General features: G+C 46.1%; 1 protein-coding gene across 2 annotated transcripts; it reads right to left on the bottom strand.

The window, feature by feature from the left end:
- Positions 1-2,318: 2,318 nt before the first annotated feature.
- Positions 2,319-13,729, bottom strand: LOC142776657 (uncharacterized). 2 transcript variants are annotated; one of them, XM_075880664.1, is made up of 5 exons: positions 13,259-13,729; positions 8,266-8,328; positions 6,025-6,113; positions 2,705-2,864; positions 2,319-2,607 (listed from the first exon to the last, which is right to left on the bottom strand). In XM_075880664.1, the coding sequence occupies exons 2-5, from the start codon at positions 8,267-8,269 to the stop codon at positions 2,345-2,347; spliced, it is 516 nt and encodes a 171-aa protein (XP_075736779.1). In that variant the 5' UTR covers positions 8,270-8,328; positions 13,259-13,729; the 3' UTR covers positions 2,319-2,344. The 2 variants fall into 2 exon arrangements, with proteins under 2 accessions (XP_075736779.1, XP_075736778.1); XM_075880663.1 differs by lacking the exons at positions 8,266-8,328; positions 13,259-13,729 and having other exon boundaries at positions 6,025-6,265.
- Between the last annotated feature and the right edge of the window lie 14,209 nt (positions 13,730-27,938).

Raw genomic sequence — 27,938 nt, 5'->3', positions numbered from 1 at the left:
ATGGTGCAACAGATATGCCTCGTTGAACACAGATAAGCCAAGACATCTTACGAAACTTTCCAGTACATTCAAAGCTGCAACCTGGTTACAAGTGTCTCTGCACAACATGCACTTGTTCTCAGTCCATTCAAATTTCAGCTGGGGTACCTAAACTAAATGAGAGGCGAAAAAATCCCTGTTAGTCCGCGAGGTGCAAACACTACTGCTGTCGTTGAAACTAGCCACAGCAGGTTCTTTATCCGCCACCTGGGGACCACACCCTCATGCTTTCAAGTTCTGCCAAGAGTGGCATTGCATGGTCCGGTATTACCAGTCTTCGGCAGCATGAATACAAACATGATGTCAACAAAGCATCCACAGACATATTTTTAACGGACAAAACAGCCACATTTTATGGCACCTGTATTGTTAAGTGCAATGGGAAGCTATTCAGTGTGAGCCTTTATTCACCGCCTGGCAATGCGATACACGCCGTGAAACGTTTGTAATTGAATGTTTTGCTAACTCAGGTGCCTACCGAGTAGTATGCAGTCGGGTGACTACTAACTAATGAGCACTAAGTGTGACAAAGGAAGAAGCAACAGATAGTGAGGCACACACTCTGCACTCGAAGGGGTCATACTGACGAGTCTGACCTCCACCACATTTGTAGGCAAATTGAGGCTGTCTTATGCCCCCTCGCATTCCACCCTCCTTCTATGTCAATGCATCACTGCAAAAAAGCATGGATATTCGCTCGAAAAGACTAAATCCACAGAGATCACTCCGAGTATTTTAGAACAGGTGGCTGTGTTTTGTTGGGATGCACGTGCACTATGTCGGCGTGCCGGCACGCACGGGTCCACGCGCCGAAGTTTGAGACGTCAAATTAAGCCTCCGCTCTATTCACCTGCGCTAGTGGGAGGGCGTACAGGAGGACAAAGGACGCTGTGACCTGGTTAAGCCACAGCACCCACTCCATAGAGCATCCACGGCCATGCTGCTGCAGATTGCTAATGGCTCCTTGCACTCGTCGGATTTAATGCTTGCAGCCTTAGCAGCGGGAAGGCAGGTGAGCCGGCGCTTGAAGATGAGGCCCAGGTACCTCACATCTGTCCGCCGTAGGAGACCGTGGTTGTCGACCCTTAGCTGCCTCACATAGACCCGCGCTGCAGCAAGTGGGTGGATCAGCAGGGCCTCTTTCTTAGTTGCCGAGACCTTGAGGCCGATGCCTCGGAGGAAGGAGATTACTGCATCCAGGACTGTCTGCAGCGACCTCGTTATAGACGGAACGGATCGCCTTGGTTCCGTTACCCATAGTGCCACGTCGTCAGCACAGACAGAGCAGTAGGACGGCAATGTGGTGTCTTTCGGGAGGGAATGTGGAACCCACTGGAACCATGTTGAAGGGAAAAGGGCTCCCCAGGCAGCACGCCGCCGTTGGACCAATCTTGGACCAACATCGGCTAACATCGGCACCGACGTCGGGCCGACGTCGGAAGTGCAACTTCTTCCAATGTCGGGCCGACGTTCAAGCCAATGATGGGCCGACGTTTTGCCGATGTTTTAGCCAGTATGCAACCAACATTGGGCCGACGAAGGCCCATCGTATTGCCGACAAAGCTGCCAATGTTCGGCCAACATTGGGCCATATTTCAGCCAATCACATGCCATTTTTACGCCGATGTTTGCTGCACGACGAATATTGGCTACGGATGTACGACCGACATTGGACCAATCCAGGGCCACATTGCAGCCAATCAAATACGGTTATTACACCGATGTTTCCTGCACGACGAATATTGGCTACTGATTGGCTTGCCATTATGTAACCATTATTAGTAGGGAATTTTTCTTACAGAAAGATTTAAACAATATGCCTCGATGACCCGCTCTTGTAGCTTTGCAGCCCTGTATACTTGGGGCAACAGAAAATTGAATGCTGAAAACTGAAAGCAGTTACTCGATCTATTTCATCTTTTATTTCTCATTCCCTTTGCTAACACTAGAAGTGTAGTTTATTTTTTTACCAATTTATCTTTTGCAATAGTGAGTGCTTTATTTGGTACTGGTATTTGGTAAAGCAGATCGAAAAAAGTCGTTAGGAAGTAAGTGCTGAAAGCGTATGTCCCCCACTTGCAATCCCCACATATGTCCCCCACATGGTAATCGAGAATATTCATAGTTTAGAGCATTTTTTTTGTAACTAAAACATGGTGATGGTGCTTCCGAATCAGCATAAGCTAGCCGAACAGTGCACCACCGACAGTGTGCAGACTATTTATTCTTTGTTTTTTTATTTATTTGGTACAACAAAAAATGTATACATTGAAAAATATATATACACAACTAAGAAATGCCCGCTCTACTGCAGGTCAGGTTGCGTTGGGGGCACAGTGACAGTGGTGCTGTGAAGGCCCTGGCTGCTGTGGCTGGGCAGGAAGCCAGCTGCCGCGAGCAGCCGATAATCTGCACTCTGAGAGTGGGGATCATCGGGCTGCTCCACAACAAATGTTTCTCTGAAGCGCCGCTTCCTGCCCCCACAGCGATCACCAGACCCTGGCAGCCACCTCCTAATAAAGTTGAGGGCCTCCGCCTGGTCGCACCCTGCTTTTTGGCAGATGACATCTGCATACAAGAACAGAAATACCATAGTACACATGAAGCACTGCAGTACAGAGAATACACAAGGGTACACACACATAAAACAATGAACAAGTCTAACCTGTCACTAATCTACAGAGCCTCAGGTTCACAAAGGCCCTTTTCCCTTTCCTGCCATGAAGGCTGTACAGCACTTGCACGTCATGTGCCAATACAGCCTTCATGGCATTCACACCAATTTCTCGGAGGCCACGTCCCCCAATCTGCAGGAGGTGCTTGCGCTGTAAAAAAATGCAGGAAGCATAGCTGGGGTAAACGCAACAGCACATCGAAATGTTTTCATGATAAATATCTGCAAGAAGAGGACACTGAAAACAACAACTTGAATTTTTGGGCATCACAACATTTCATTGTTTTTTTTACGCTAACTTCAACTCACTTGACCTAAAATGGTTTCCACATCAGCCCTCTCACACTCAGTGTGAGAACCTTTCAGAGTCCTTCCCTGAATGCAGTTTCGCTGTTATGAAAACAAATACAACACTGTTATAACCCTTAATAAATATTGATTCTAGCTATGAAATAGTATAATTACTTTGTACAGTGCTCAAATTCCAATACACGTTTCTTCGAGGTTACAATGTCTTTGCCTGAATGTTGACCAGGAGTAGCTTCTACAGGTGAAAAACGATAAAATATGTGGAATTCAAAAAGAAGCTTGGACATGTTTTTAATCAATGCATTGTAAGCAGAGCGCAACAAGATAAATGAACATGATCAAGGCGTACTAAGAGGCAACCTTAGAGCGACCAAATCTTGGTCATAGATGAAACTGATAGAAAAATAAAAGTCGCACTAGATGGTCGCACCATTTGCTGTTTATATTTTTCTGTGATAGCCAACAAAGAGGCATGTCGCTATAGAAATCTCATCACAATAAACAAAGGTGCATTTTTCTTCACACTGCGAAATTGGGTGCATGTTAGATTTTTAAAAAAGTAAGAAATCGGCTAACACAAGGCAGGGTGAACTGTAGCTCAAAGTAGAGAGAGCCGCAGCGGACAGGAAATAGGGTGATAAATGAACAAAATTACTGAATGTCTGTTTTAAGCAGGCTATTGCTAGTCACTGCCCATCAAACACACCATGCCGCCTACATCGTCTGCTAGCTTAGGACAGTTCACTCGGACTTCACAGACTATAGTAAATACAGTCGAATCTCATTAATTCCAACACACTTAATTTGAACTGACACTGTGGTCCTATCAAAGCTATACCGCGCTCCGAAAATGCTTTCAGCACCCCGCCCAATCCTGCGGTGGCACTTCAGACACCTCATCGCTGTGCTTGAAGAAGAAAATAAGAAAAGGAAAGAAAAGACTGCGGTGGAATGTTTGCCAAATGCCAATCTGCGACATTCCTGTGCCACGCTTCGGCTTTTTCCGTCCCTGCCACGTAGAGACCCTTCTCCACTTAACAATGCGCATGAAGAGAAAGAGGGGAAAAAAAGCTGTCGCAGAGAGTTGGCTCTCTCATGCCGATCTGCAACGCGCCGGTGTCACACTTCCCTGTTTTTCGTTCCTGCTATGTAGAGACTCTTCTCCTTTCAACACCGCGCATGAAGAGAGAAAAAAAAAAGCTGCCGCGGAGTGTTTCTCTCTCGAATGCCGATCTGCTTTTCTCCAGGTGGAGACGCTCCTCCATTCTCATCATGTGCTGGCCACGCTCCGGCTGCAGCGCAGATGGTAACAGTGGAAACACAGTTGTCTTCGAAGAGTGTCAGCACTGGACATTGCCACGCGCAACTTCTTTTGCCAGGAGAATACGGAAGCCGAAGTACAAATGCTTTGCAAACTGCGCGCAAAACTTGTTGACTCGTTGTAAGGCCAACGTGTACAGACATGTATTGACTACTTTAATTAATGACGGATGTCCTGTAATTTGTGAATAAAACTCCATGCACATGCATCACTGCATGGTGAGCCCTCCGCTCGTTTACCGTATTTACTCAATTCTACCGCGCCCTCGATTGTAACGCGCCCCCGATTTCCACGACAAAAAAAAAAAAGAAAAAACCCTAGGACATCGGTTGCAACGTGCACCCTTTTTTCTCGTTGGCCCGCTTGATCACACCACTCGCGAAAACGACTCTTTTTGACAGCGTCTTCCGTTTAAATATGAAGTACGGGGGAAGCTTATGCCTATCTGACGTGCAACAGAGCATTGCTGTCACTGTAGTTTTACCGTGGCCCGATGTCAGTACACAAACTTGCTTCTCCGAGACGGTTGTGGTGCCAGGCATGTCGAAGTAAAGAGGCGTGTGATCGGCATTCCCGATTTGCCCAAGCAGGTAGCCGTTGTTATGCCGCAAGTTTAGGAAAAACATTTCAAGACTCTGAAGCTTTTCTTCGTACTCCTCCGGCAACTTACGGCATATGCCCGTTCGCCTTTGGAGGGAAAAGCCTTTTCTCTTCATAAGGTTCGTTAGCCAGCACCTGCTCGCTTTAAAATGGCTCTGCATTAGCCCTTTTTCTAAGGCTAACTGCATAGCCTGCACTTGGAGCAGTTCTGTCGTCACGGGCCGCTGTGCCGCTCACTGCTTAATCACATACTCGCCGAGCAGCTCTTCAATTTGTGGAAACCGACCCTGCTGTGGTCCACTGAAGCCTTTGCGTGAATCTTTGCTGTCGACAATATTCTGCTTTTGTTTCCGCCAGTCCCGCACGCACGTTTCGGGAACTTCGAATGACCGCGATGCGGCCCGATTTCTGTCCGTTCCGGCACACGCGACGACTTTTCTTTTAGAAGCAGCATTGTGGTGCACTCGTCGAGTTTTTGGAGTCGGCCCTACCATGCCGTCGATGCTAATGTACTACAAGATGACGAACTTCTCAGCACACGTATGAAGTGCCGCGCATGGGAAACACATAGGCAGAAATGACCGACGCGCCATGCCGACGCACGTAGGCAGCGGCCAATTTGTAAGTGGCGATGGCAATAGAATGACCATATTCATTTTTTTTTTCGTACTCGATTCTAACGCACATGCGATTTATGAACTCTCTTAATCGGAAAAAAGGTGCGTGTTAGATTCAAGTAATTACGGTAACTTTCATTATTTTGAACTTCTTTTAATTTGAACAAATTTTCTGGCCTCTTTGAGTACGAATTATTCATATTCGACTGTAGTACAGTGGCTCATGAGATAACCTGACTAGTTTGTTTCCCGAAACACAGTATCTTAAAGCAGTACTAAATTTCTGCATGTTACATAGGCATATTAAAAATCAAGAAATATACACCAAAGCCACAGCCACAGCTTTACTCAGCACAGCTGCCTCTGCTGCCTCCACTTCTCCAATTGTACCAGCAGGCAGCCGGGTGAAGGTCAGAGGGGCGCTGTGCTGGCTGGGCGTGCTGAGGCACGGACAAGAGCCGTACCTCGTGCTTCAGCTCTCGCACTTCCTGCAGAACCTCTCTTTGTTGCTGCCGGATGCCAAGTTGGATCCGCAGGATCCGTAGCAATAGAGCTGAAACATACAAGAGTACATACATACCATATTTACTCGCACAATTTGCATCCTCACATAATTTGCTCACCAGTATAATTAGCCAGCCTGCTTTACTACAAGAAACTTTTTGCTCGCATACTTTGCCCTCCCCAACCAGCCCGAGCCACCTTGCCAGCACACACACAGACACATTTGACTTTATGATGCTCTGGTCAGGCACATCTCTTGTCGAGCAGGCGAGTGCAGTCTTACACAAAATGGACTGAGTGCAAGGTCCCTTCTTCCATGAACTTTTATGCTTTCCCTAGAATATCGAACTTGAAAACCGAAACCTGTTTATGTGTAGTACGAAATGCCTAAAGGTTTGCCTCCTATCTTCCCACCTCTTCCACGGCAAGAATGTATTCCCGAGACACAGCACAGATGTTGAACGCGTGCAAGGACCTGTCACATAAACTAGATGAGGCAGGTTTTCGCACTATTTTTTTTTCTGTTTCGCCATCTGGCCATTGCGTTTTTACCGTTCCTTGTGATAGGCTACAATAATTATATACGAGGCAGATTGCTGTTATAAAGCTTACCGAAGAAAACTGAAACAGTGCTACCGCAAAGCACATCAGCGTGGAGTTATTCGACATGCAATATTCAGTATGGGAGCCAGCAGAAGAGTGCGTTGAATAAGACTTAGCATAGAAGCTTGGGTGTGTTGGTTAGATATCGGAGGGAACACAACGCAATAGAAGACTGGTAGAAGGAATGGACACACACACACATGAAGGGCGACACACACAGCACTGTGTTGGCATCGCGCTTCCTTGTCTGCATCTTACTGTACGTTGGGTTCCCGACAATTATTGGAGAGTACTTATGTTCTCTGGTATAACCCTGTCATGGGAACTGGTTTTTGTAAGCACTGTTCGGAAGAACTTCAAGAAAATGGGGGCATTTGAGCAGGCTTAGCAAACAAATGACAATTTGCTTTGAGACAGCTGTGACAGCGCCTGCAACATATATTCCCAGTTGAGCTTTTAGGCCAGCGATTCCTACTAGCTTCGCACATGACCGGATTGACAAAAAAAGTACACATAATACGCGAGTATATACCGCATTTGACTCTGTAGCTTTGATGAACCAGGCAGATACACAAATTTATCCAAAACTGCATTGATTCTGTTGCAAAATTATTCAACAAACAAATTGCGATGTTATCCATGTTACTATACGATTGTGGCACTTTACCATTGCAGCTTTCCAGGAGGCACACATAGTGCAGCGATAGTTCACCACTCGCAGTTAATTGTATGCAGTAGGTTGCTCACAGCAACTGACTGCATGCAATGGTGAACATCTTGCATGCTTGCACCGCTGTTTCAGCATGCTGGCTGCTTCCCATACGGCTATCAATTGATGTTCACAAAATTGGGAAGATGAAGAAAGACTACACAGTGCCCTCTGGCCACCCTATACTCCAAACCTCCAGCCAACAAACAAACAAAAGATACAGAAGTATGCAAATGAATATTATTCCTAATGCAGCTGGAATGGAGTGTAGTTTTCACCAATTCTGTGTGTTAAGTCAATATGGAGTGAGTTAACTCCATAAAGTAGCTTTTCTCATAACAGTGTTCACTCTATTGTAACACAAGAAGTGACTTCATAGCATCTAGAAGGAAAAATAGAATCTTCAGTATTTGATAGAAATGTGAGGCTCTACCTTAAAACAACAATAATCTGGAAAAAGAACTCATTACATTCGAAAAAAAAAGGTAGCACAGTTGATCCCCTTTACAAGAGACACTGATGTAACAGACAAACGGGGATAAGAGGCACCAGTGTGCAGGCTGACATTTGGCCCATCATGCATCAGGCACTCCGTAGATGCGCCTGTGCAGCCGGGAGCCCTGCAGTCAAGCATGCTGAGCAAGACTGTTGACCACTGTACAATGACACATTGCCACAAAATTTCAAAACTTCATTTCACAGACTTCTGCAAAAGCTTCTTACACTCTTGCATAATTTTTGCACAAGCTTCTCTCATTCTTGCGTGATTTTCGTCAGAACATATAAGTGTTGGAAGTTGTATGTCCCCAAAAACATGCACAATACAAATAGCATACATTAAAGTCTATCACTTAATACGTGCATAGTGTAACAATGAAAGGAAACTCACGCATGGTTTGCTTCGAGCCTTCCCCGTGCGGTGCCTCCTTGAGCCTTGGAGAGCACTGTACAGCTAGAGCAAAGTAGCACCAGTGTTAATGGCAGGTTAACAAGACAACAAAACTAACCCCCATATTCATAAACGCTCCCCGACTCGACTTTCACCCTTCACTTGACAGAGTTGAGCCCTGTGCCGCTGCTCGTTTGAAAGCGACGCTGCGCTACTCGAGAATCACAGCAGATTATTGCTGACATGCAGTAATTTTCTCTGCTTAGAGACGGCGCTCCCATCAGCCATCTCAAGTGAAGGTGAAGCGTTGAGTGGAGGGACGTTCTAGAATACGGGGGTAAGATTGGTTGCAAGAACACTACAATAGACACACTTAATTTTTACACTTCATCTATATTGTACAGCTACACACATTCTGCATCCTTATAATGCAACATATACATACAGGCTTATAAAGTAAACACTGTAAGCTGCTCAAATAACACCTACACAAAAACATTACACAAAAGTGGCCATGCGCAAAGTACTTTTATTTGAAACTCACAAAACTTTTGTGGTGATGGAGAATAAATAAGACAGGTTACGCTTGGAGGCACATGAGACCTTCGCAGCTTTCATAAAGTACAAAAAACAATATGGTATGTGTGTGTGTGTATGTACGCATGAAGCTTCAGCCTTTACTTACGGTTTCTTGAAAGAATCGACTATGAATTTTATGGCACCTGTGTCCTTCAGCGCAATTGAAAGCCTGCTGATCAGTGTGTGCAATTGTGGAATAGTTACATGTAAAAACGCGAGAAACACCTAAAATCAAATTTTTCTAGCTAGGAAATATGCAGCTGTGTATACACAACACATGCTGCAAACAGCGGGAGGTGACCACAAGAATGATTTGAGTGTAAGCGGCAGTATTCCACATTCATGCACCCCGCCATTTTCAACTGTTGCCCAAAAGCAGTACCACTTCAGCGTGCTACTTTTTTTTTACATCATAAACAGCACGGAATACAGCGAGGATGAAAACAACATATGCAATTAAATTTTGAGCACTATTTATGGTGCGCATGATTGATTGATATGTGGGGTTTAACGTCCCAAAACCACTATATGATTATGATAGACGCCGTAGTGGAGGGCTCCGGAAATTTAGACCACTTGGGGTTCTTTAACGTGCACCTAAATCTGAGCACACGGGCCTACAACATTCCCGCCTCCATCGGAAATGCAGCCGCCGCAGCCGGGATACGAACCCGCGCCCTGCGGGTCAGCAGCCAAGTACCTTAGCCACTAGACCACCGCGGCGGGGATGGTGCGCATGAAAAAAAAATAGGCCTTTGTACAACGACGAATGCATAATTTGCCTTCACGGACCTTCTGTTAGGCTGCACCACATACAGATTTTTTGTGGCTTTCAAAAGAGATTTGAAAAAAAAAAATAATAACCGTGTTTACTCTCGTCATGAGCGCACTCACTAAGTCACCCTCATTTCAGTCGCCAAAATTTTGAATTTTTTTTCCTCCACATATTAAACACACACCTTATGTTCATCCGCTGAAGTCCAACGGGCTCCCCCCCCCCCCTTGCCGCCTTCGCTCGCTGCCACGTGCCATTTTATTTTTGTTTCTATTTGTTCACGGAACGTCCCCTGTCTTTTTTAATTATCTCTTGTAACATATGTGGCATTATCTTGTTCCCGAGGTGCCACAGGTGCTCTGCTATGTAGATGCATCATTAAAATAGTATTTTTGATCAACTGTGCATTTCTGATGTTTACCTTGCAAGTACGTAAAACTGGCATGCTTCTTGATCTACGATACACATGTGGCTTGTCTCACTTTGAAGGAAAAGTTAGCATACAATGGTGTAAATGCTTAGAATTTGAAATATTGAGGCAGCAGCACACCGGAGATGATCATATGGTAAAGAAACAAGTGCTGCCTTATCCGTCAATAGATTTTGCGAGCTAAAAAAGTACAAAAGCACAGCGAGGCTATGATGTGGTTCAACCTGTGGATTCGCTTCATTTATCACGCCATATGATGAAGCTTCCTTTGGTAAAACTGCTCAGATAAGAAAAAAAGTTTGCTGTCTAATACAGCAACTATACAAAGTGTGCACGTGCATCTCCCAGCGCCTTTTCGTCACTTCCGAAATGCGCCACCAACATGCCCGGGCACCAACCGAATCTATCGCCTACAACTGCCATGTTGCCTCCTTGTGCTTGCACCCGTTTAGTTTTGCCTCACGATGCAAGTTTGAGAAATTATGAGCTGCTAGTGAGGCAAGTTGATTTAGTAGTCCACGCAGAGGGAGCAGAGCTTAGGGTGTTTCTTCGCTGAAACTTATAACCTGAAATTGAGAACGCATATTCCGATTTTCCTAAAAGTACCAGCGTATTTGGCTGGTGCAGATTAACAAAAGCTACTTGAAGAAACTTTGCAATATTTGCATCTTCAGGTGCAACTTCATTACGGGTAAGTGCCATAGCCAAGTATTTACCTGCAAACAGATATAGCTTACCAAGATACTGTACATACAAACTTGTCCGCTGTTAAAATCATGATGGCGAGGAAGACGGTTAAAATCGTGATGGCGATCGCGGAGATTTGGTATTGCATTGAAACAAACTATAAAGAATGGGAAACAATATTAGTTCACTTTGAAGTATAGCCGATCGGTTCAAGTTAGGCGTCAGGATTTTTTTTTATTAGTCAATTAATTCTATACACGGTCTCTATCATGTTCAGTGACTCCACTGTACATTAGCGTACAACAAAAGCAAAATACAAAGTGAAAAGTCTGTTAAAGCATACGCGAAAAATAAAGTGATGACTGGCATTACTGCGGCACACACCACGCAAAGTCGCTATCTGCCTTGTATAATATTTTCCTCGACTATTTCCACAAATTGCAATCAAAGAGGCGCAAGCTCAACATCAGCACTGTTTAAAACACTTGGGGGGGGGGGGGCATTGCTACTTTGGTGGCGTAGGCCGTGACAATATATTCATAATATTATATCTCTTGTAAACTTGCCTAGCTCTGCACGACTAGTTTTCGATGGGAGCAGCTGCGCTTCGCACATCCACTCTTAAAATTGCGGCTCGAGAGATTTTGAGCTTTCACTTGTTTTTGGGCCAGGCAATTTGTAGTAAAAGCAAGATAATAAACCCTCATAGGTTGTGGCGGGCAGCCGGTGTACGCCGTGGCTGGTATATGTGTCGCACATCTTGATTATCTGGTCTTGTATCGAGTGAACGAGCGAGGCCTTCCTAATCCAATGCGCTCGTTAAAGTAAGACAACAAAAAACAACAATGCTTCCACATCGTTCACAGCAACAGATGACGAGCCCCCAACAAACCGCACTGCAGCACGTGAACTGCCGTAGGTACCCAGGGAGTTACCCGGGCATGGCGGGAGAGGGCGACAACGGCAGAAGTGACATCACAAGAACACTATGTATAAAGGGGACATTTAAAGACCTTTTCCCATTTTTAAACTTCGTGCACTGTTCTGTCACAATTTATAGCTCAGAATAGTTGTATTTTGAAAAGAGCACTAATTTATAGCCCAATGGTTCAAGGATGGGTGCATTTAGGGGGCCCATTCTACGTTTTACTTATGCCCTTCAAGAACTTGCTTACAGGGCCAAAGTCCTGTTTCAGAAAGAACACGCTAGTGCGTGGCCAGCAGACCGTCAAGCATTAGTGCTGGTGAGATTTGGAAATGCAGCGCATGAGCATCCTCATCTGCTACTTCTCTGCTCATGCTCTCGGGGCTTACTTGCGAGGCACGGTCCTTCGCACTTTTCATTTTCACACAGTAAATCAACTGATACCAACTCTGCCTTCCATTATTTAATAAACCAATATTTCATGGTCACGAGGACGAGCTTAAAATGTTTGCTACATCAGACCTGAACAGCATTTTGAGTCATCGAATCTTGCTAGTTGCAGCGAGCATTATGCGAAAAATATGATGTGCTTTACGGTGACAACTTGTAAAACACTGCAGCAACGATTAAAATCATGCATTTTTTGTGCTCACAGGAAATCCCTGAAGCAGGAGGCACTGGGCTAGATAAATTGCGCAGCTAAAATACGGATGCGCTTTCCAATGCTGTCATGCGTACAGGCGGAGAAATGGCAGACAAACTGGGCGCACCCCGATTCTATGCGCATGCGTCCCATTCACAAGCCTCGCTGCCAGTTAGCACAACATGGCTCACTGTCCATGAGCTCGCTTGTTTCCTGTAACAGTGGACCATACGGTACACCTATTTAAAAACGAGGATAGAATGTATATATTGCAGCATCTGATGAAGCCATGATGATGTGTTGCTGATGAAATCGGGAACTCTAGTTAGTACCCTTATTGTTAACCAGCCGACCGACTAGCAAAAAGATTTGCGACTGAAATGATGGCATCTACACCTGCCCTTAAAGGGACCCTGAACAAAGTTTTTGCCGCCGAGATTTTCAGCCAAAGCAAAAGATTGGGCCATGAAATTCATAGACAATAATAACTTCAAGCAGAAACTACGAAAACATACTGAATTTAATGAGCCTTTTACAAAATGCCGCGTCTAGCTCTTAGACACGGCGTTTTCTAAAAGGTCGCGACATTTATTTTTCAAGTTTTTTTTTTGTTATTCAAGACAAATCTACGGTGCATTGTTCACAGAAAACAAAATTGCCTCAGTAAGAATTCTTTGCGAGCAGCTTACTAATTTTAAGGCAGGCGCGTTGATTCGTGAACTGAAGGATGCGAGTGATCGATCTTGCCTGCTAGTGGCTAGGCGACAAAGGCTTTACCTCATGTCCTGGTGTAGCTAAGTCACGCAAATGGAGCAGAAAATGTGCATTATAATTTATTTCACCTAAATATCACACGTATGTGACTTATTGCCGGTGACAGGTGATCCGGATGAAGTCGACAAGTTGCAAATCTGAACAAGAATTCACTCGAATGAAAAACCAACCTATACTCACGTCCACGGTGAAGTCGAACACGTCGTCCGTCAATGTTGTCGCTGATGCCCGAAGGAAAAGAGAAGAGGACAAGTGACGGGGTCGTCTCTTTCTATAAAGTCGGCGGAACTGCCAGAACGGCCAACACAAAAGGCATCGGGTTGACATTCCTCCATCTGGGCATCCGTCGCTCCACCCGGGCATGCAGCTGCTACTCGTTCTACTACTATCCTCTTCCCCGTGCCTCTTCCCGACATTGCAGTGTTGCTGCCATACTCGCGAACCTTTTCAAATTAAAGCACGCAATCATGTATTATCGTGCGCCATACTAAACTTAAAAACAGTGCGCCGGTACATGAGATGACGAAGCGCGGTCCACGCCATCACAAGAGCAATTAGAGAAATTGAACAAAGAAAACAAAAATGTATAAAATATTTTGTCTCAATACGATCCGCAATCCAGTTTCCTGCAGCGGCTTTTGGCTCTGTATGAACGGCCAAGCCAGTGCCAAGCCAAGCTTGCGTCCCTGATCAGCTGTTTGTTTCCATCGAGAATTCAACAGTGAACTGGCAATTTGTTTAGATGATATTGCTTAAGGGCTTGAAATTAAATATTTCTCTACGTACTACTGCTGTACTTTTCCTCTCTGTTTCCTGATCACAGTGATGAGATTGAGAAGGTTACAATTTAGAAAACAGCAAGTGCAGCTCAAGCATTGCTAGTATCGCTGTTTCGGGAATAAAATGTTACAAAGATTTTGCCCCGCGACCTGCTTGCCGTGTTCGAGCACCCAGTAGAAATTTACGGTGCCGCGTTTGAAAGAGTTGAATAAAATTGCAATATTACGAAAGAAAGGCTCTGAAGCAACATCGCATTTTATCAGGCCTACACCTCCCACACCTAGACGAGTAAAACTCGTCGATATTATCTTGCAAAGCTGTGTATAATATTTAAAACACATTCTTTAGCCCACGATGAATTGTTCTCTCGTGTGGCTTCTCCATTTGGTACTGTCATGTTAACTTACAAAGGCAACTTTCCATATTTAGTCCCTATAGATGTTGCAAAAGCTTGACACGTGGTGTGTATGCCATAATGATAATTCTCCTCGTAACCTGGGTCCGCCTCTTTAAACAGCGTCGCATTTTATTGTTCGCAATTGTGTTTATTTTATACTGTAAGCGAGCTGTGTGATTTCATCAATATTCACGAGTGTTCCCTGACTATACAAACACGTGCGTCTTATTTGGTGCGGTGCACGTTTGTATGTAGCAAAAAATGTCATTTCGTCAGCGTGTGTCTGCATACACTTGCATGCCCTGCAGTACGTGTACATAATTAATGCAGTAAGGACTGCAATGCATAGCCTTGCATGGGACATATATTTCATGCACCCTCAGAGAAATGTTGTTTGTTATGAGCCTACTGTTTATCATTACATTTTTTTTTTCGTTAAAGTTTCATCTCCACATAAAGCAGCTGTATACAGGCACGAGCTTCAGCAGCTTCCTCGTTGTTCCATTTTAAATAAAAACACCAGGCCTACCCGAATCAATGATCTGTTTGCTATCATTACTGTTATGTGTTCTACGATGTACACAAGGACAGTAGTATACAAAAAATAGGGAGGGAATTGAATGCCCTGCCTGCATGGCTGCGCCGTTTCACAAGATCAGGCGCTGCGCTGTGAAGCTTCCTACCGGCCTGCAGAAATTCAAGGGAGCGTACAATAGCGTGGTTCAAGAGGACTTGTGGGGAATACTTGACACACTGGTTTAAAAGATGGAGTCACTAATCGTTTAACGGAAATCTATAAAACTAACAAGGTAGTTAAAAAGTGGGAAAAACAGGTATCCAAGCCCACAGTGGTAAAACGTGGACTTAGGCAGGCGTGCCCACTGTCATCCTTCTTATTCATGATGTACCTACAAGGATTAGAGGCAAGGGGACTTGGCTTCAACCTCTCTTTAGTCAAACAAGGAAAACTCATTGATCAGGCACTACCAGCATTAACCTGCGCAGATGATATAGTGCTAATGGCCGACAACAAGGAAGATTTGCAGAGGTGGATGGACATCTGCGGTAATGAGGGAGATAGGTTAGATTTTAGATTCAGTTTGGAAAAATCAGTAGTCATGATTTTTAATGATAACAAAGGTAGTGAGCTTAGAACACAGGAAGTCACGCTAGAGATAACAGATAAATACAAATAACTGGGCGTATGGATAAGCAATGGGACCGAGTACCTGAGGGAACACGAAATATGCGTGACGACTAAAGATAACAGGAATGCAGCAGTGATGAAAAATAGGGCACTGTGGAATTACAATAGGTATAATGTTGTGAGAGGAATATGGAAAGGGGTCATGGTTCCTGGGATGACGTTCGGCAATGCGGTCTTGTGCATGAGGTCAGAAGTTCAAGCAAGATTAGAAATTAGGCAACGTGAAATATGTAGGCTTGCTTTAGGAGCTCACGGGAATACACCAAACCAGGGAGTGCAAGGTGGTATGGGATGGACATCATTTGATGGCAGGGAAGCTAGCAGCAAGATAAAATTTGAGAAGCGATTGAGAGAAATGGGGGAGGAGCGTTGGGCTATGAAGGTTTTCAGCTATTTGTACATGAAGAATGTCAATACAAAATGGAGGAAGCGAACCAGGAAATTGACTGGTAAATACTTAGAAAACAGCAGGTGGCCAAACCAGAAAGAACTATCGGTTAAAAAGGAACTGCAGGAAACGGAGACTGACATGTGGAGAATTGGCATGATTAAGAAGTCCGCACTAGAGATCTATCGAACTTTTAAGCAGGAAATTGCCAAAGAAAGAATCTATGATAATACTCAGGGTAGTTCTCTACTGTTTGAGGCCAGGACGGGAGTATTGCGAACCAAGACATATCGGGCCAAATATGACACAATGTGCAGGTAGACACAATATGCAGTGCGTGCGAAGAGAAAGAAAAAACTGCCGAAATCTTGACAATGCTCTGTAAAGGGCTTCACCTTATAGTTCAAGATGATGGCGCAGAGTTTTTTAAAGCACTGGTGTTTAGGACAGGGAGGGCAAAATAGACTTTAAGCGGGTAGACTTAACTAGAAGGAGGTTATCTGATTGGTGGCTAAAGTCAAGGCACGATTGAAAATTAAACCCTTCACTTCAAAGTACCCGTCCAACTTTACTATTTAAAGGAGAAAAAAAAATCTAGTGGTTAGTTCACTAAGCATTACGGCTAGGTGACGTTAGCCGCCGCCCGATCTAAAGGGTACAGCCACATCCATCCATCTATCCAGCCAAGAATATGCTCTCTGGCTTGTTGCTCCAGGCCTAGTCAGGTAGATTTTCTGGCCTCACCGTTGAATTGTTTGCTCGGGTTGTGGCTTGCAAACATTGCGGTTTTGGGCTTCGTATCATCTTGTTCCGTCATCATGTCCTCCAAGTGGAGGACATGTCGCAGTGTGAGGAGGGAGTACGACAAGGCGCTGATAGAATGAGCTATCAGTCTTACCAGGCAGGCGGTTGAGAGCGCACCGAGGCAGCTGACGCACACCAGCACTATCCGCTTCCTGTATAATACAGGCTAGGGAATTATAGAAACACAGAGCAGAAATCAACTCTTGTGCCTCTCTCATGCACTCACAAGGCGGAACCTGCTTCGAACACTGAGGACCGAGCTAAGCAACACCATGCGTGACGATAAATCATGGTCTCCTATTGCAATAATGATTTAGGCACGCATGCAACTTAAACCATTGTCACGCAAGATGAATTCACAACACCATCGAAGTGAACCCAAGGCACGTGCTGATTATTATGTACGGTACTAGCGCTAAATTCATGCAGACGTTTAGTTGGCGCCGCAGTAGGCCTAGTTGAAGGAATGGCCACAGCTACTGCTGTGATGGAGAACGGGCTCATTAACATCTTCATGTAGATTAAAACGGCTTACCCCGAAATGGCTGGGAGTGTCACGCTATCCCTAGCAGTGGCACATGCAGTTGCATATTTAACGATTACAGAAATGGCGTACCGATTTCCAAAGCACCTATCAATACTTCCGTCAAGGCGTAGCACCAAACACTTTATCACAGATTTCGGGAAACATTCCTTTTTCTCCCAATCTGGTGGCTAGGCATGACTACGCCCAAGAATAAGCATGTTATTATGTATGTCGGAGGTATTTTCTTCTGATCCCTGAAAAATTATTTCCCTAAACCCATGGAAAAAAAAGAAAATGGAATTCGCACCTGTCTTCACATTGCACCCCATCACAGGAATGGGATCAGATTGGCCTGGCGCTCAATACTCCCTTACGCTTAATCAGAGCTCGGTCTGGCACCAGCTCCAGACAAAACCATTTATAATCTCCTGTCTGGCACATCTGTTTTACTCTGCTCTTTCTCAACCAGAGTGCACCATGTACCTGTGGTTCACCCCTGGTGGATCTTTTTCACTGTTTGTGAATTGCACACAAAGCCCTTACTGGTAGATCCTATTCCCAATTCTTCACTATTCTCACGGGAGGCCACTCTTTGGGCAGCTTACATCACGACATGTGCGTGTCATGATGTCAGTGCCGTCTTTTTCAGTGTCGGCGCCGTCTTTTCTTTCTCTTTTGCTCCTTCCCTGTCCTGTGTTTCTGGTGTTGCGCTGCAAACAAGTGAAGATGTTAAAGAACACCAGATGTTCAAAATTTGCTTCTCATTAATATATCGTGGTTTTGGGAATTAAAACCCCAGATATATTGAAAGAAGATGCAAGAAAAGGGAAGGATGATATTGAAAACTGGCAAAAAAGGGATGACAGACTTCTTAAGCTATGCTGCCATTGAGATTTTCAGCTGTTCACGCAATTCTCACACGTGGCTTTGATGCAGCTATGCACATATCACACAAGCATGCTGACTGTACAGTTAGTATAACTGCAACCTTCATGTACCCAGCCTTCATGTACCCTCTATGACATTTCAGAACATCTGACTCAGTGTTAGCATCAAGTTATGTTCTTCATGCTGGGGAACCAGTGTGATGAGTTACCATTTCTACAGAATGAAGCCCTGTCTACCTGGAACAAGCTGCAAGATATATAACTAAACGGCCCTTTTCAGGGCCAGTCAATCTCTGTCCGGCTTGGATGCACCAACTGATTCCTTTTATCATCAACCCTCAATAAAACTAGCAAATGTTTGTACTTGTGCAAGCAGTGTCATTCAATATCTTAGGAAATGCTTGTGAAGCAATTTCAAGGAGAATCGTTTTTTTTGATCCCATAGTGAGGCATTAGGAACACCTTAGTCACACCAAATGCCATTATTCAATGAGAGGAACAAGAGAAATATTTCACTGGGAACTATGAAGTAAACAAAAAAACAAATGTTTTCAGATACTGCGAGATCATTTCATAAAAAAGCTGAAAAGTTGCTATGTGTGACCACATTTAATCTGTGCAAGCATCGTGTGGTTACAAAATTCTGTACCAAACATAGGTTCAGCTTTCTGGGATTGACCGTGCTGCACAAGCTAGCTCAGTGCATGCACTTCTGTACCCTGCCAGAGAATATTTTTACCACCAGTATGTTGTAACGTGAAGTGAAATGGTGATTGCATACTAGGGCACGTCTTGCAGGACCACAATAAAGTTGTTTCACTTGATCGGTTGGTGTGCTGTAAGCAGAACATTTCCAAGAAAAATCGTATAGTTTGGAGGAGGACTTAAGCAAGGAAAGGTGTAGATAAAACACTGGATTCACTGGCATTATCCTCACCAAGTATAACATTGTTTTTCTGGTGAAGCTTTGTGTCTGAACAGCGAGCAGGATAAGCTGGTAAAAACATGCAAAATGGGAAGTCTAGCACAGCAATCTGTGCAGTACTGCTCATTTCATGGAGCATTAATTTCACAGGCTTTGCTCATTGTTAGCGTTAAGCCTATATTATGTCCATTGGAGGGTGGAAGCCCAATCAATGTTCTCTGTCCTGTATGAGCTAATTTCATATTATGGCTGATAATTTCTTGATCTCATTAGAACTAATCACCTGCCACCCTCTGCTACATTTCATGTGTCCTAATATAAATTAATTGACATTACTGACCTGTCATCCATCTTTTTATCTCATTCCCAACTAATGCATTCATTTTTGATAAACTCTGCTTTCTTCCCATGTCTTAATAATATGCTAGCCTTTTTTCATTTTTCTGAAACATTATCTTTGCTCAGAAGCTAGAAGTTATCAGAAAGAACATAACGACATTCTACCTCCTAAGCATATGGCATCATCAATACAAAAATGTAATAAAAGTGAGAAAACATCCTATCTATATAAGAGGCCCTAAAATACTACAGGAGGCAACAAATAAACTGGTATTTGTATAAAGGCAGTGACAAAAACTTTGACTACTGTCACTTATTCTGATTCTTGGGACATCTTTTTTAGTACATCATAACACATAATTACACATTTACACAATTTACACAGAGGAATTGCCACCACGTGCATTGAGGCCACCCTTCAGAAGTCATGTGAGCACAAGGATGAGGTAAGCCTTAAAAACCAGATTAAAAGACTAAAGGATGCTGGATATCCCAACAGCACCATCACACCCGTGTGCTAAACCCTCCTGCAGAAAGTCAAGTTAAACAAAACAGGACCAAAATAAAAACAGAATGACCAAAGATCTTTGCATGCTATACCGTACGTACATAAGGTGTTTCACAATATAAAGAAAATAGCGAGCCGATATGATTTTATCTTGTTATTTGCCATCCCTTGCAAGTTTTCAAAAGTGTGTGTACTAAAAAGCAACAGGAATAGCCATTATTTCACCATTCGTCACGAGAATAGGTATACTGAATGCTAATATAATGTTGTGTATGAGATACTATTGACACGTGGAAACGTAAACATAAGACAAACTGGGCAATGCCCCAATGTTTGAGCAAGACAGCATGCTTAAAATGTTAAGAATGGCTATGGTAGTCGCATGGCCATACACTGTAAAGAATGTAAGTGCAGTTCTATGTTTCATAAAACACTGTTTTTGAAAAAAGCAAGAACAAGAAATGAAAGAGAGACTGTGAAAGCATTTTCTTGTCAGGAAGGCCATGGATCAGTGCATCAGTATACCTTCGCTCATCCATTCGGAGAGAGAGTATTCTTTTCTCAGTTAAGATTATATTATCATGGTCTCACATGTGTCGATGTGCATGAGCACTGTTCTTGTACTCTGTAAAAAAGTGGGCGTAGTACCTTAAATAAAATTTAGTTGGCAGTCAGCGCTCTTTCCTGTCTTTTTTTGTCTCTTCCTGAACTTCTCTCACTGTTGCTAGAACACAACCACGATGAACCAACTTGCCCAGATTAAGCTATTGTTGATGAAAAGTCAGAGCATGAAAATACTTCAGGAGCTCAGAACCTCCTCACTACCCGTCTAGTTACGGCCCTGGTCTATGTGTTCCGAGAGTGAAGCACTAGTGGAGCTATCTAACTACCTAACGGTGAGGAGGGTTTGTGTATACTCGAGCTTGTTTCATGACATGGTGAGAGGTGGCAGGTTGTTGAAATAATATGCTGTGTGGGAGGTCAAGATTTTGATTGAGAACGCTGAGTATGAGCCACTGACATTAGGCGTTCAAGACTTTTTGCGATATTCACTCTAGCATAGGACCTTGGTTGGTGGTTTACGTGTGCATATGATCACATTGTAGTCTTCCATCATAATTTTTTCGCCACTTGGCGTCGACGCTCTTGAGTTGTACCAAAGTAATTAAGCATCCAGGTACAAGTATCTTCTGTCAGTGTTTCAATGAAGAGCTGAATATGAGTAATAGCTTCCATCGATACTTCTGGCATTGGTGTATGCACATTTCTTTTGAAGTTCTCTTGTAAAAAAGGCATTAAAGGTATGTTTTTGTGACTTTTTAGTGTTTGCCAGAACTGCTGGTGTGTCCGAACGGCTCTTCAATTGGTTGTGGTGTTGTCTTGTTCAGGGCCACAGAGCTTTCAGTCTTTTTTTATATTTGCCTTCACAGGAATGCTCTTTGCATGCTTTTTCAGTACTTTGTATTATTCCTAAAGCATTGACTTCCAGATTTTGATTGTGGTGCTTTAATCTAGTGTTCAACTTCACGCTAGCTTCATTTGCACGCAAAGCAAGAACTCAGGAGTGTGGCAACTTTTGCTATGGGTTTTCCCTTCTTCAGTCTACTGTATTTTTGCCTGTGTTGTCTAAGTGCTGACAGCCTCGTGCGACAGCTTTTTTTTTGTGCACTTATTGGGTGCCAATGACTTATTTGCCTCCTCAGCTAAAGACTTTTTGTATTATAAGAGAAAGCTCTGTCTGTATTGCTTTTGTCATTTGCTGATGGTGTATCTTCAGTATCTTTTCTCAGTGGTTATATATATATATATATATATATATATATATAAATATATATATATATATATATATATATATATATATATATATATATTGCTAACTTGAGAAACAAGGCCTCTTTACGTTAGGTGCACATCAGGTGGGAAGAGTACTTCTATTACTTGCCAAGATTGTGGCCCCTTATGGTGGGAATCATAATGCACTGTTGATGTGTCAAATTCACATAGCATAATTCCAAGGCACTCGATCAATATCCAAGGAAGAAAATTGTGTTCTTTTGCGTGAGTTTCAGCAACTCATAGTAATTTGTATGTAAATGAATACTTCATCATTCTTGGCTGTCATGTTTTATGGAAGCACATGTGCTTCGTTGATAACAAAAAAACATGCACGCTCACGCCACTGCAGTGGCGTGAGCGTGCGTGTTTTTTTTTTTTGTTATTAGCGATTTGCCCTACGAATTCACGTTTCTTCTTTTTTTGTGGGTCGTACTTCTCGTATCGCGCAGCCTACCGTTTTGGGCACACGTAAAAAAGTACATAAAAAAGATGCGTTCCACGCCGAAATTCGCCTTCGCAACGAGCTGGGCACCGACAGGGTGCCCTACGACGCCCACACACTCCGCAACACCTTACCAACCGTTCGCTGCGATGTTGTTGGGAATTCGTGTGGTCGTTGCATGAATATAGCGCGTGCGTGCGTGCGCACGCGCGTCTGTGTGTTAGATCACGGCAACTGCATATGTTGTATGATTCAGTCACCATAACGCAACTGACGACCCCCGCTGTTCCCACACGTCAAGCAGCAGCAAGTGCCGTTAACCGTACTGTGCTGTGAACGCAAAACAGATTCGAATAGGTCGCGTAGATAGCTAGCCCGACACATGATACGATAAGATTTGCGTCAGATATTCGACGTCTACATGCACGCGTAAGACAGCGGTATCCGGAGCAGCTTCGTCATACGTACGGATAGCACCGCATCGGACGTCACGTCTGACAGAGAAACTTGATCGGTAATTTTTTCTCACTTAAAAAGTCTACCTTGCACAACTTCAACCAACGATTATGCATTTCAACGAGCTGTGCATGGTTTAATGATTGATTGATTGATATGTGGGGTTTAACGTCCCAAAACCACCATATTATTATGAGAGACGCCGTAGTGGAGGGCTCCGGAAATTTCGACCACCTGAGGTTCTTTAACGTGCACCCAAATCTGAGCACACGGGCCTACAACATTTCCGCCTCCATCGGAAATGCAGCCGCCGCAGTCGGGATTCAAACCCGCGACCTGCGGGTCAGCAGCCGAGTACCTTAGCCACTAGACCGCCGCGGCGGGGCATGGTTTAATGACGAAAAGATAGTTCTAATATTGTGCCCGGCACATATATTACTCTCTCTCTCTAACTTGAAAAATCGGCGCGTGAATTGGGGCCAGAACAGCGCCAAGAAGCAGCACACGCAGAAATTGGCTCATATTCTATTATTATGACATCGTGATGTTGACTTTTCAGCTGACGCCGGCAATAACGTTCAAACGGCGGGCCAATAATGCCGGTCTTATTGGATGGCTCCGCCCATATTGGCTGCTACTTGTACAACCTGGCCCGATGTGTCCGTTCTAATAAGCCGGCACAGCCTATATGGGCGGAAAGTTCTGAAAGCTGGCCCAATATAACCAATCTAATAGACTGGCACAGCCATCATTGGCGGAATGTTGTTAATGCTGGTCCAACATAGCCGTTCTATTCGGCTGGCAGAACCAATATTGGGGGTACGTTGTCAACGCTGGTCCAACGTCGCCGTTCTATTTGGCTGGCATAGCCAATCTTGGCGGTACGTTGTGAAAACTGGGCCGTTCATGGGCCAGGCAATGCCGATCTATCCCCAATATTGGGCCAACCTTCTGTGCTGCCTGGGTCTGTACCGAGCTCTGTGGGGCACCAGCTGTGATATTACTAGGCTAGCTGGTTCTCCCTCCGAAACAGACGCGGAAGGTCCTCCCCGACAGGAAAGCGGTCAGAAGGCCTCGGAGGCAGCTGCAGATGTCAAGCCGCTCCAGGGCTTCCTCGACGACCACGTGTGGCATGTCAAGAAAAGCACTCTCAACGTCCAGCAGCAGCAGCATAACCACATCCCCGCAGCTCTTTTCGTCCCCTAGGGTAGCGACGACTTCTGCAATGGAGTCGGTGTTTCACCACTGTCTCCTGAAGCCTGTATTTTGCTCCGGGACGAGAACGAGTTTGTGGGCAATTTAATGCAGTCTTTCCAAGGCCACCTTCTCCATCATCTTGCAGGCTGCAGAGGTCATAGATACTGCCTATACGAGGATAGTGCAGTGGCTGTCTTCCGAGGCTTCAGGATGGGTTTCTCCACCACGGTGTGTCAGGAATCCAGGAGCACTGCGGTGTCCCAGACCTAGTTGTAGTACCCCAGATGACATTGACGGCCTCTTTTATCCAGGTTGTGAAGTATCTGAAAGGTGATTCCATCGGCTCCTGGTGAACTGCTTCGCTTGCAGCCCTTGAGGGCTGTCACGAACTCGTGCACCGGACGGGTTTGTTGCACAGTTCCTGTATCTGTGGGACAACCCATCCTGGATGATGGCAGGAGGCTGGGCACAGGAGGGCGCCCGCCTTGGTTAGTGGGGCCAGATGGGCGACATTCCTTGTGTTAAACTGGTTGGCCAGGAGCTCAGACAGCTCGGAGGCGGCGATGGCCAGGTAGACCACCACGAACAGCACCTGATTGGAGGCTCGAGATACCATGATTAGGCACCTTAGCAGGCACCAGGCACGAGCACCAGCCTTGGAGTTGTTGATCGAGCCCCAGATGCTCCCCCAGCCTTGGTTCCTGCACCTGCGAGTGTGGCGTCTGCACACTGCATGGGCCCTCAGGAATACAGTCCAAAGCACCGGTAGGGCTTTCGTCAGGGCCTGCTGCTCCGCTCACTGCCACAGCGCTTAGTGCCACGTGTTTCAAGTTCGGGATGGGCTGTCCCTGCTGCACTAGGGTGACGACCGTTGCTGCCCTGCCACTGTCAGCTACCAGCCACATCAGGTCTTTGCTACTTGTGTCAGCATTGAATACCCACCGGTAGACCCACCAGTCCACCACACAGTATCTACGATCCCTGGGGGCCCTGCCGCTGTAGGGCGACAGCAGGAGAGGCAGGTGGTCAAAGTACCATGTGACCTTACCCAGTGACCATGAGTACTGGTTCTCTCTGTCACGGCACTGATTTCGATGGCCGTGCGGTTTGCCCGACACCCGCCACGAATAAAAGTGGGGACACGGGTGTTGAGTATAACCAGGCCCAGCTCCTGCAGGACGTCCTTCAGAGCCCTGTCTCATGGGTTGGTTTAGTGGCTGCCCCACGCTGCGTGGTGCGCGTTGGCATCCCTTCAAAGCATGAACTCCCTCCCCAACCTGTGCGCCAGTTGTCGTAGGCACCTAGGGCCCCAAGGCTGGGTGGCCCGAACGTACATACTGGCCACTCTGGTGTCACCCTCCTCGAGGCGTACACAAACAGCACAGCATTCGAAGGGGCCATCGACCAGGTCAGTTACAGGCCCCTCGGCCTGCGTGAGATCGCGTTTTACGTAAACGGCACACCGGGCTGCCTTCTGCGGGTGGCAGTTGTCTGGGCAGGAGGTAGCATGGCAGGCTTGTTCTCTTCCCGCTTGGTCCTGCTTCTGCCGCGCACCTTCTCTGCGCGTGCGTAGACCTCCTGCAAGGCCAGCACGTCGAAGTCGACCCGCTCTAGATGCTTTTAGAAGTCGTCCCACCGCCCCTGCAGCGGGTTGACATCCAACTGTAAAATGCTTGGACAGCGGGAAAGATGGGCCCTGACAGGAGGGCTAGCCATTTCGGTTAAGGGCTGCAGAGCCACTGCCAGCCGGCAGATGGTGTGTAGAGGGTGCTCGGCTGGCAGCAGGGCGACGGCCAGCTGCATATACGGCAGGAGGTGGGCTGTCAGCTGGTTTGTTCCGGGAAATGTGGGGCTTGGGGCAGCAGGCATGACAGGAGGTACTGCAAGGACAGAGTCTGCAGCAGGCAGGGCTGGAGAGGCAGTAGCACCAGGAGCAGCCAAGCACAGGGGCGGCGAGGAACCATCAGGCGTGCTCGCGGGGGAGTACCCGCGGAGGGTGCCTCAAAGCATGTGCCTAGAAGCGTGTGCCCCTTTACAGCACTCGCGTAAGTACGCATTACCCTGGCTTCGTCCCGCACGGATGCAGCAACCACTCTTCTAGAGAGACTGTTGGGGGAGGACGCCATGATGGTGGCTGCCTTTCACTGCTCCTGCCATCGAGGGACTGCGTCGTGTTGGCAGGGTGAGGGCCGCTACAGTTCACACACAGCGATCGTGTCTGCGGGCAGTCTTGCACCCCAGGGTGAGTCCGAGCGCAGTGCATGCAGCCTTCAGGTCAGCTGCAATATTCCTTGAAATGAAATGAACAGATTTTATTTCTGGAGAGATACAGAAAAACGAAGGGAAGATAAAGGCCATTCAGCCTGACGTGGCTTCGCTACGCAAAAAATGTTCGGCAAACAGTGCTACATTGAATAAGAATTATCACAATACAAGGAGCAGTACAATAACAGAAACACAGAAATAGCATAATAGCAAAAATAGGTGACATGTAAGTACAAAAAATAGGCTGCATAGACACACACAATCAGACATCAAGGCTTTTTTCAATACATATCCAAAACCGAAACACATACATAATGTTATATTCATATAGTACACTCAAATATTTATACATATATCTGCCCATATGTACGTACATGCTACTGTATATACATGACCAAATCATGTATATACACGGCCTTGACAAGGCCGAACCGGCCACACTGATGGCACCGAAGTAGTGAAGGCCTGGACGGTCGAACAGGGAAGCGCATAAGAAACATTGTCATGTGTTTTGGGGGAACAGGGCCTCCGAACTGCAGAGTGACTGCGGCCCTCTGTGGTGGCCGACAGCACAGCCACTATGGACAGAAGAGCAGGCCGCAGGTTCTCCAATTCCGGGTCTCCGTCGACACCATTCGGGTAGCCGGTGATTGTCCAGCGGTCTACCTGCTCCTTGGCAGTGACCGCGATGCCCTGCAGCTTTGAGGTGACCAGAAGCCCCTTCAAGGCTTCCCTTGTGTTCGCGTCCACCACCACAATGTTTAAGCGGTGGTTCACTTGGATTTCAGCAAAGCCAGCGTGCTACGAGAGTGCCTGGGCCACGCTTAGACGGGGGATGCCGTGGAAGGAACTTCGGGAGCTGAGGGCCGTTGAGCTCCGTCCCGACGACCACAGGGTTGACTGGCAGAGCAGCAGCCAGTCTTTTGGCGCACTGGAGTGCAGCCTTTGATCGCACTTTCTGATAAGGCCCCTCGCCGTCCCGATGGTTCTCTGGTACACTGGGGACAGCAGGGCACTGGGCTTGTGGCCTCACTGAGGTGGCAGAGCCTGCAGCATCAGCTTGAGGCCCCTCAGAAGAGTAGATGGCAGGAGTGCCCGCGGGTGCAGCAGGCGTTTGCTGCTTGCGGGCTGGCTTCTTGCCCTTCTTCCTGTGGGAGGTAGGTGTGCCCCGAGCTGGCACGTCCATCAGGAAGGCCGCGGTTGCTCTGGGGGGGGGGGGGGGCTGATATGCATTCACCTGCTCAACGTACAGATTGTCATAGGTTGTCTGAGTTTCCAGGGGGGAGGTAGCTGTTTCAGGGTCATCTCCAAGGCCCACTCTCTCTGTCGGTTCCGGGCTCTTCAGCCGAGATCTTGGATAGTGAACAGCACTCTCACTAGAAGGCGCTGGGAGACAGGAGACGAGGCTGGCTGCTTAAATGGACCATCCTTGTTGTCGCTCTTCGACTGGTTCAGTTGGCATTCATGGGAAGTCAATGAGTTCATCTCCTCCTCGTCATCGCTCAAAGGCAGCGCCACACCGCGGTGGACCTCCGGGGGCTGTTCGTGAGCGCGTACCACCAGGCCGACTTGCACAGGTAGTGGTCGCGCAGTGGTAGCGTTCGCGGAAGCACCGCTGGCCGGGAAGAAGGGCCGGCAGGTAGGAGTGAAGCGTATGGTCCGTTTCTCCACCAGAAAGCCATCCACCTTCTTGATGACATCCTTGCTTGCAAAAGGAAGGAGACACTACGAATTCAGCTGTTTTTCCCAGGTTGTAAAGCTGCTGGCAAGCTGGCAGTCAGCCTGAGATTTGCACCCAGAGCCCCGCGACGTATTGCTGGGTGGCGGCGAAAGGGACACAAAGTCCACGCGAGCAGCGCGATCACATGCTACGGAGCGTTCCGTTCCGGCTGCCATCGCAGCA

This window comes from Rhipicephalus microplus, chromosome X, assembly GCF_043290135.1.
Source record: "Rhipicephalus microplus isolate Deutch F79 chromosome X, USDA_Rmic, whole genome shotgun sequence".
Classification (NCBI taxonomy): Eukaryota; Metazoa; Arthropoda; class Arachnida; order Ixodida; family Ixodidae; genus Rhipicephalus; species Rhipicephalus microplus.
Note: the sequence above shows the minus strand (reverse complement) of the source record. Positions and strands in the feature narration are given on the sequence as shown.

Bases quoted from the DNA above. Each gene is read 5' to 3' on its own strand.
- LOC142776657 (XM_075880663.1), bottom strand. From the start codon at position 6,138: ATGTATGTACTCTTGTATGTTTCAGCTCTATTGCTACGGATCCTGCGG. The intron at 2,865-6,024 runs GTACGGCTCTTG...ATTTTTTTACAG, and splicing joins TGCGAGAGCTGAAGCACGAG to CGCAAGCACCTCCTGCAGAT. The intron at 2,608-2,704 runs GTTAGACTTGTT...TCTTGTATGCAG, and splicing joins GCTCTGTAGATTAGTGACAG to ATGTCATCTGCCAAAAAGCA.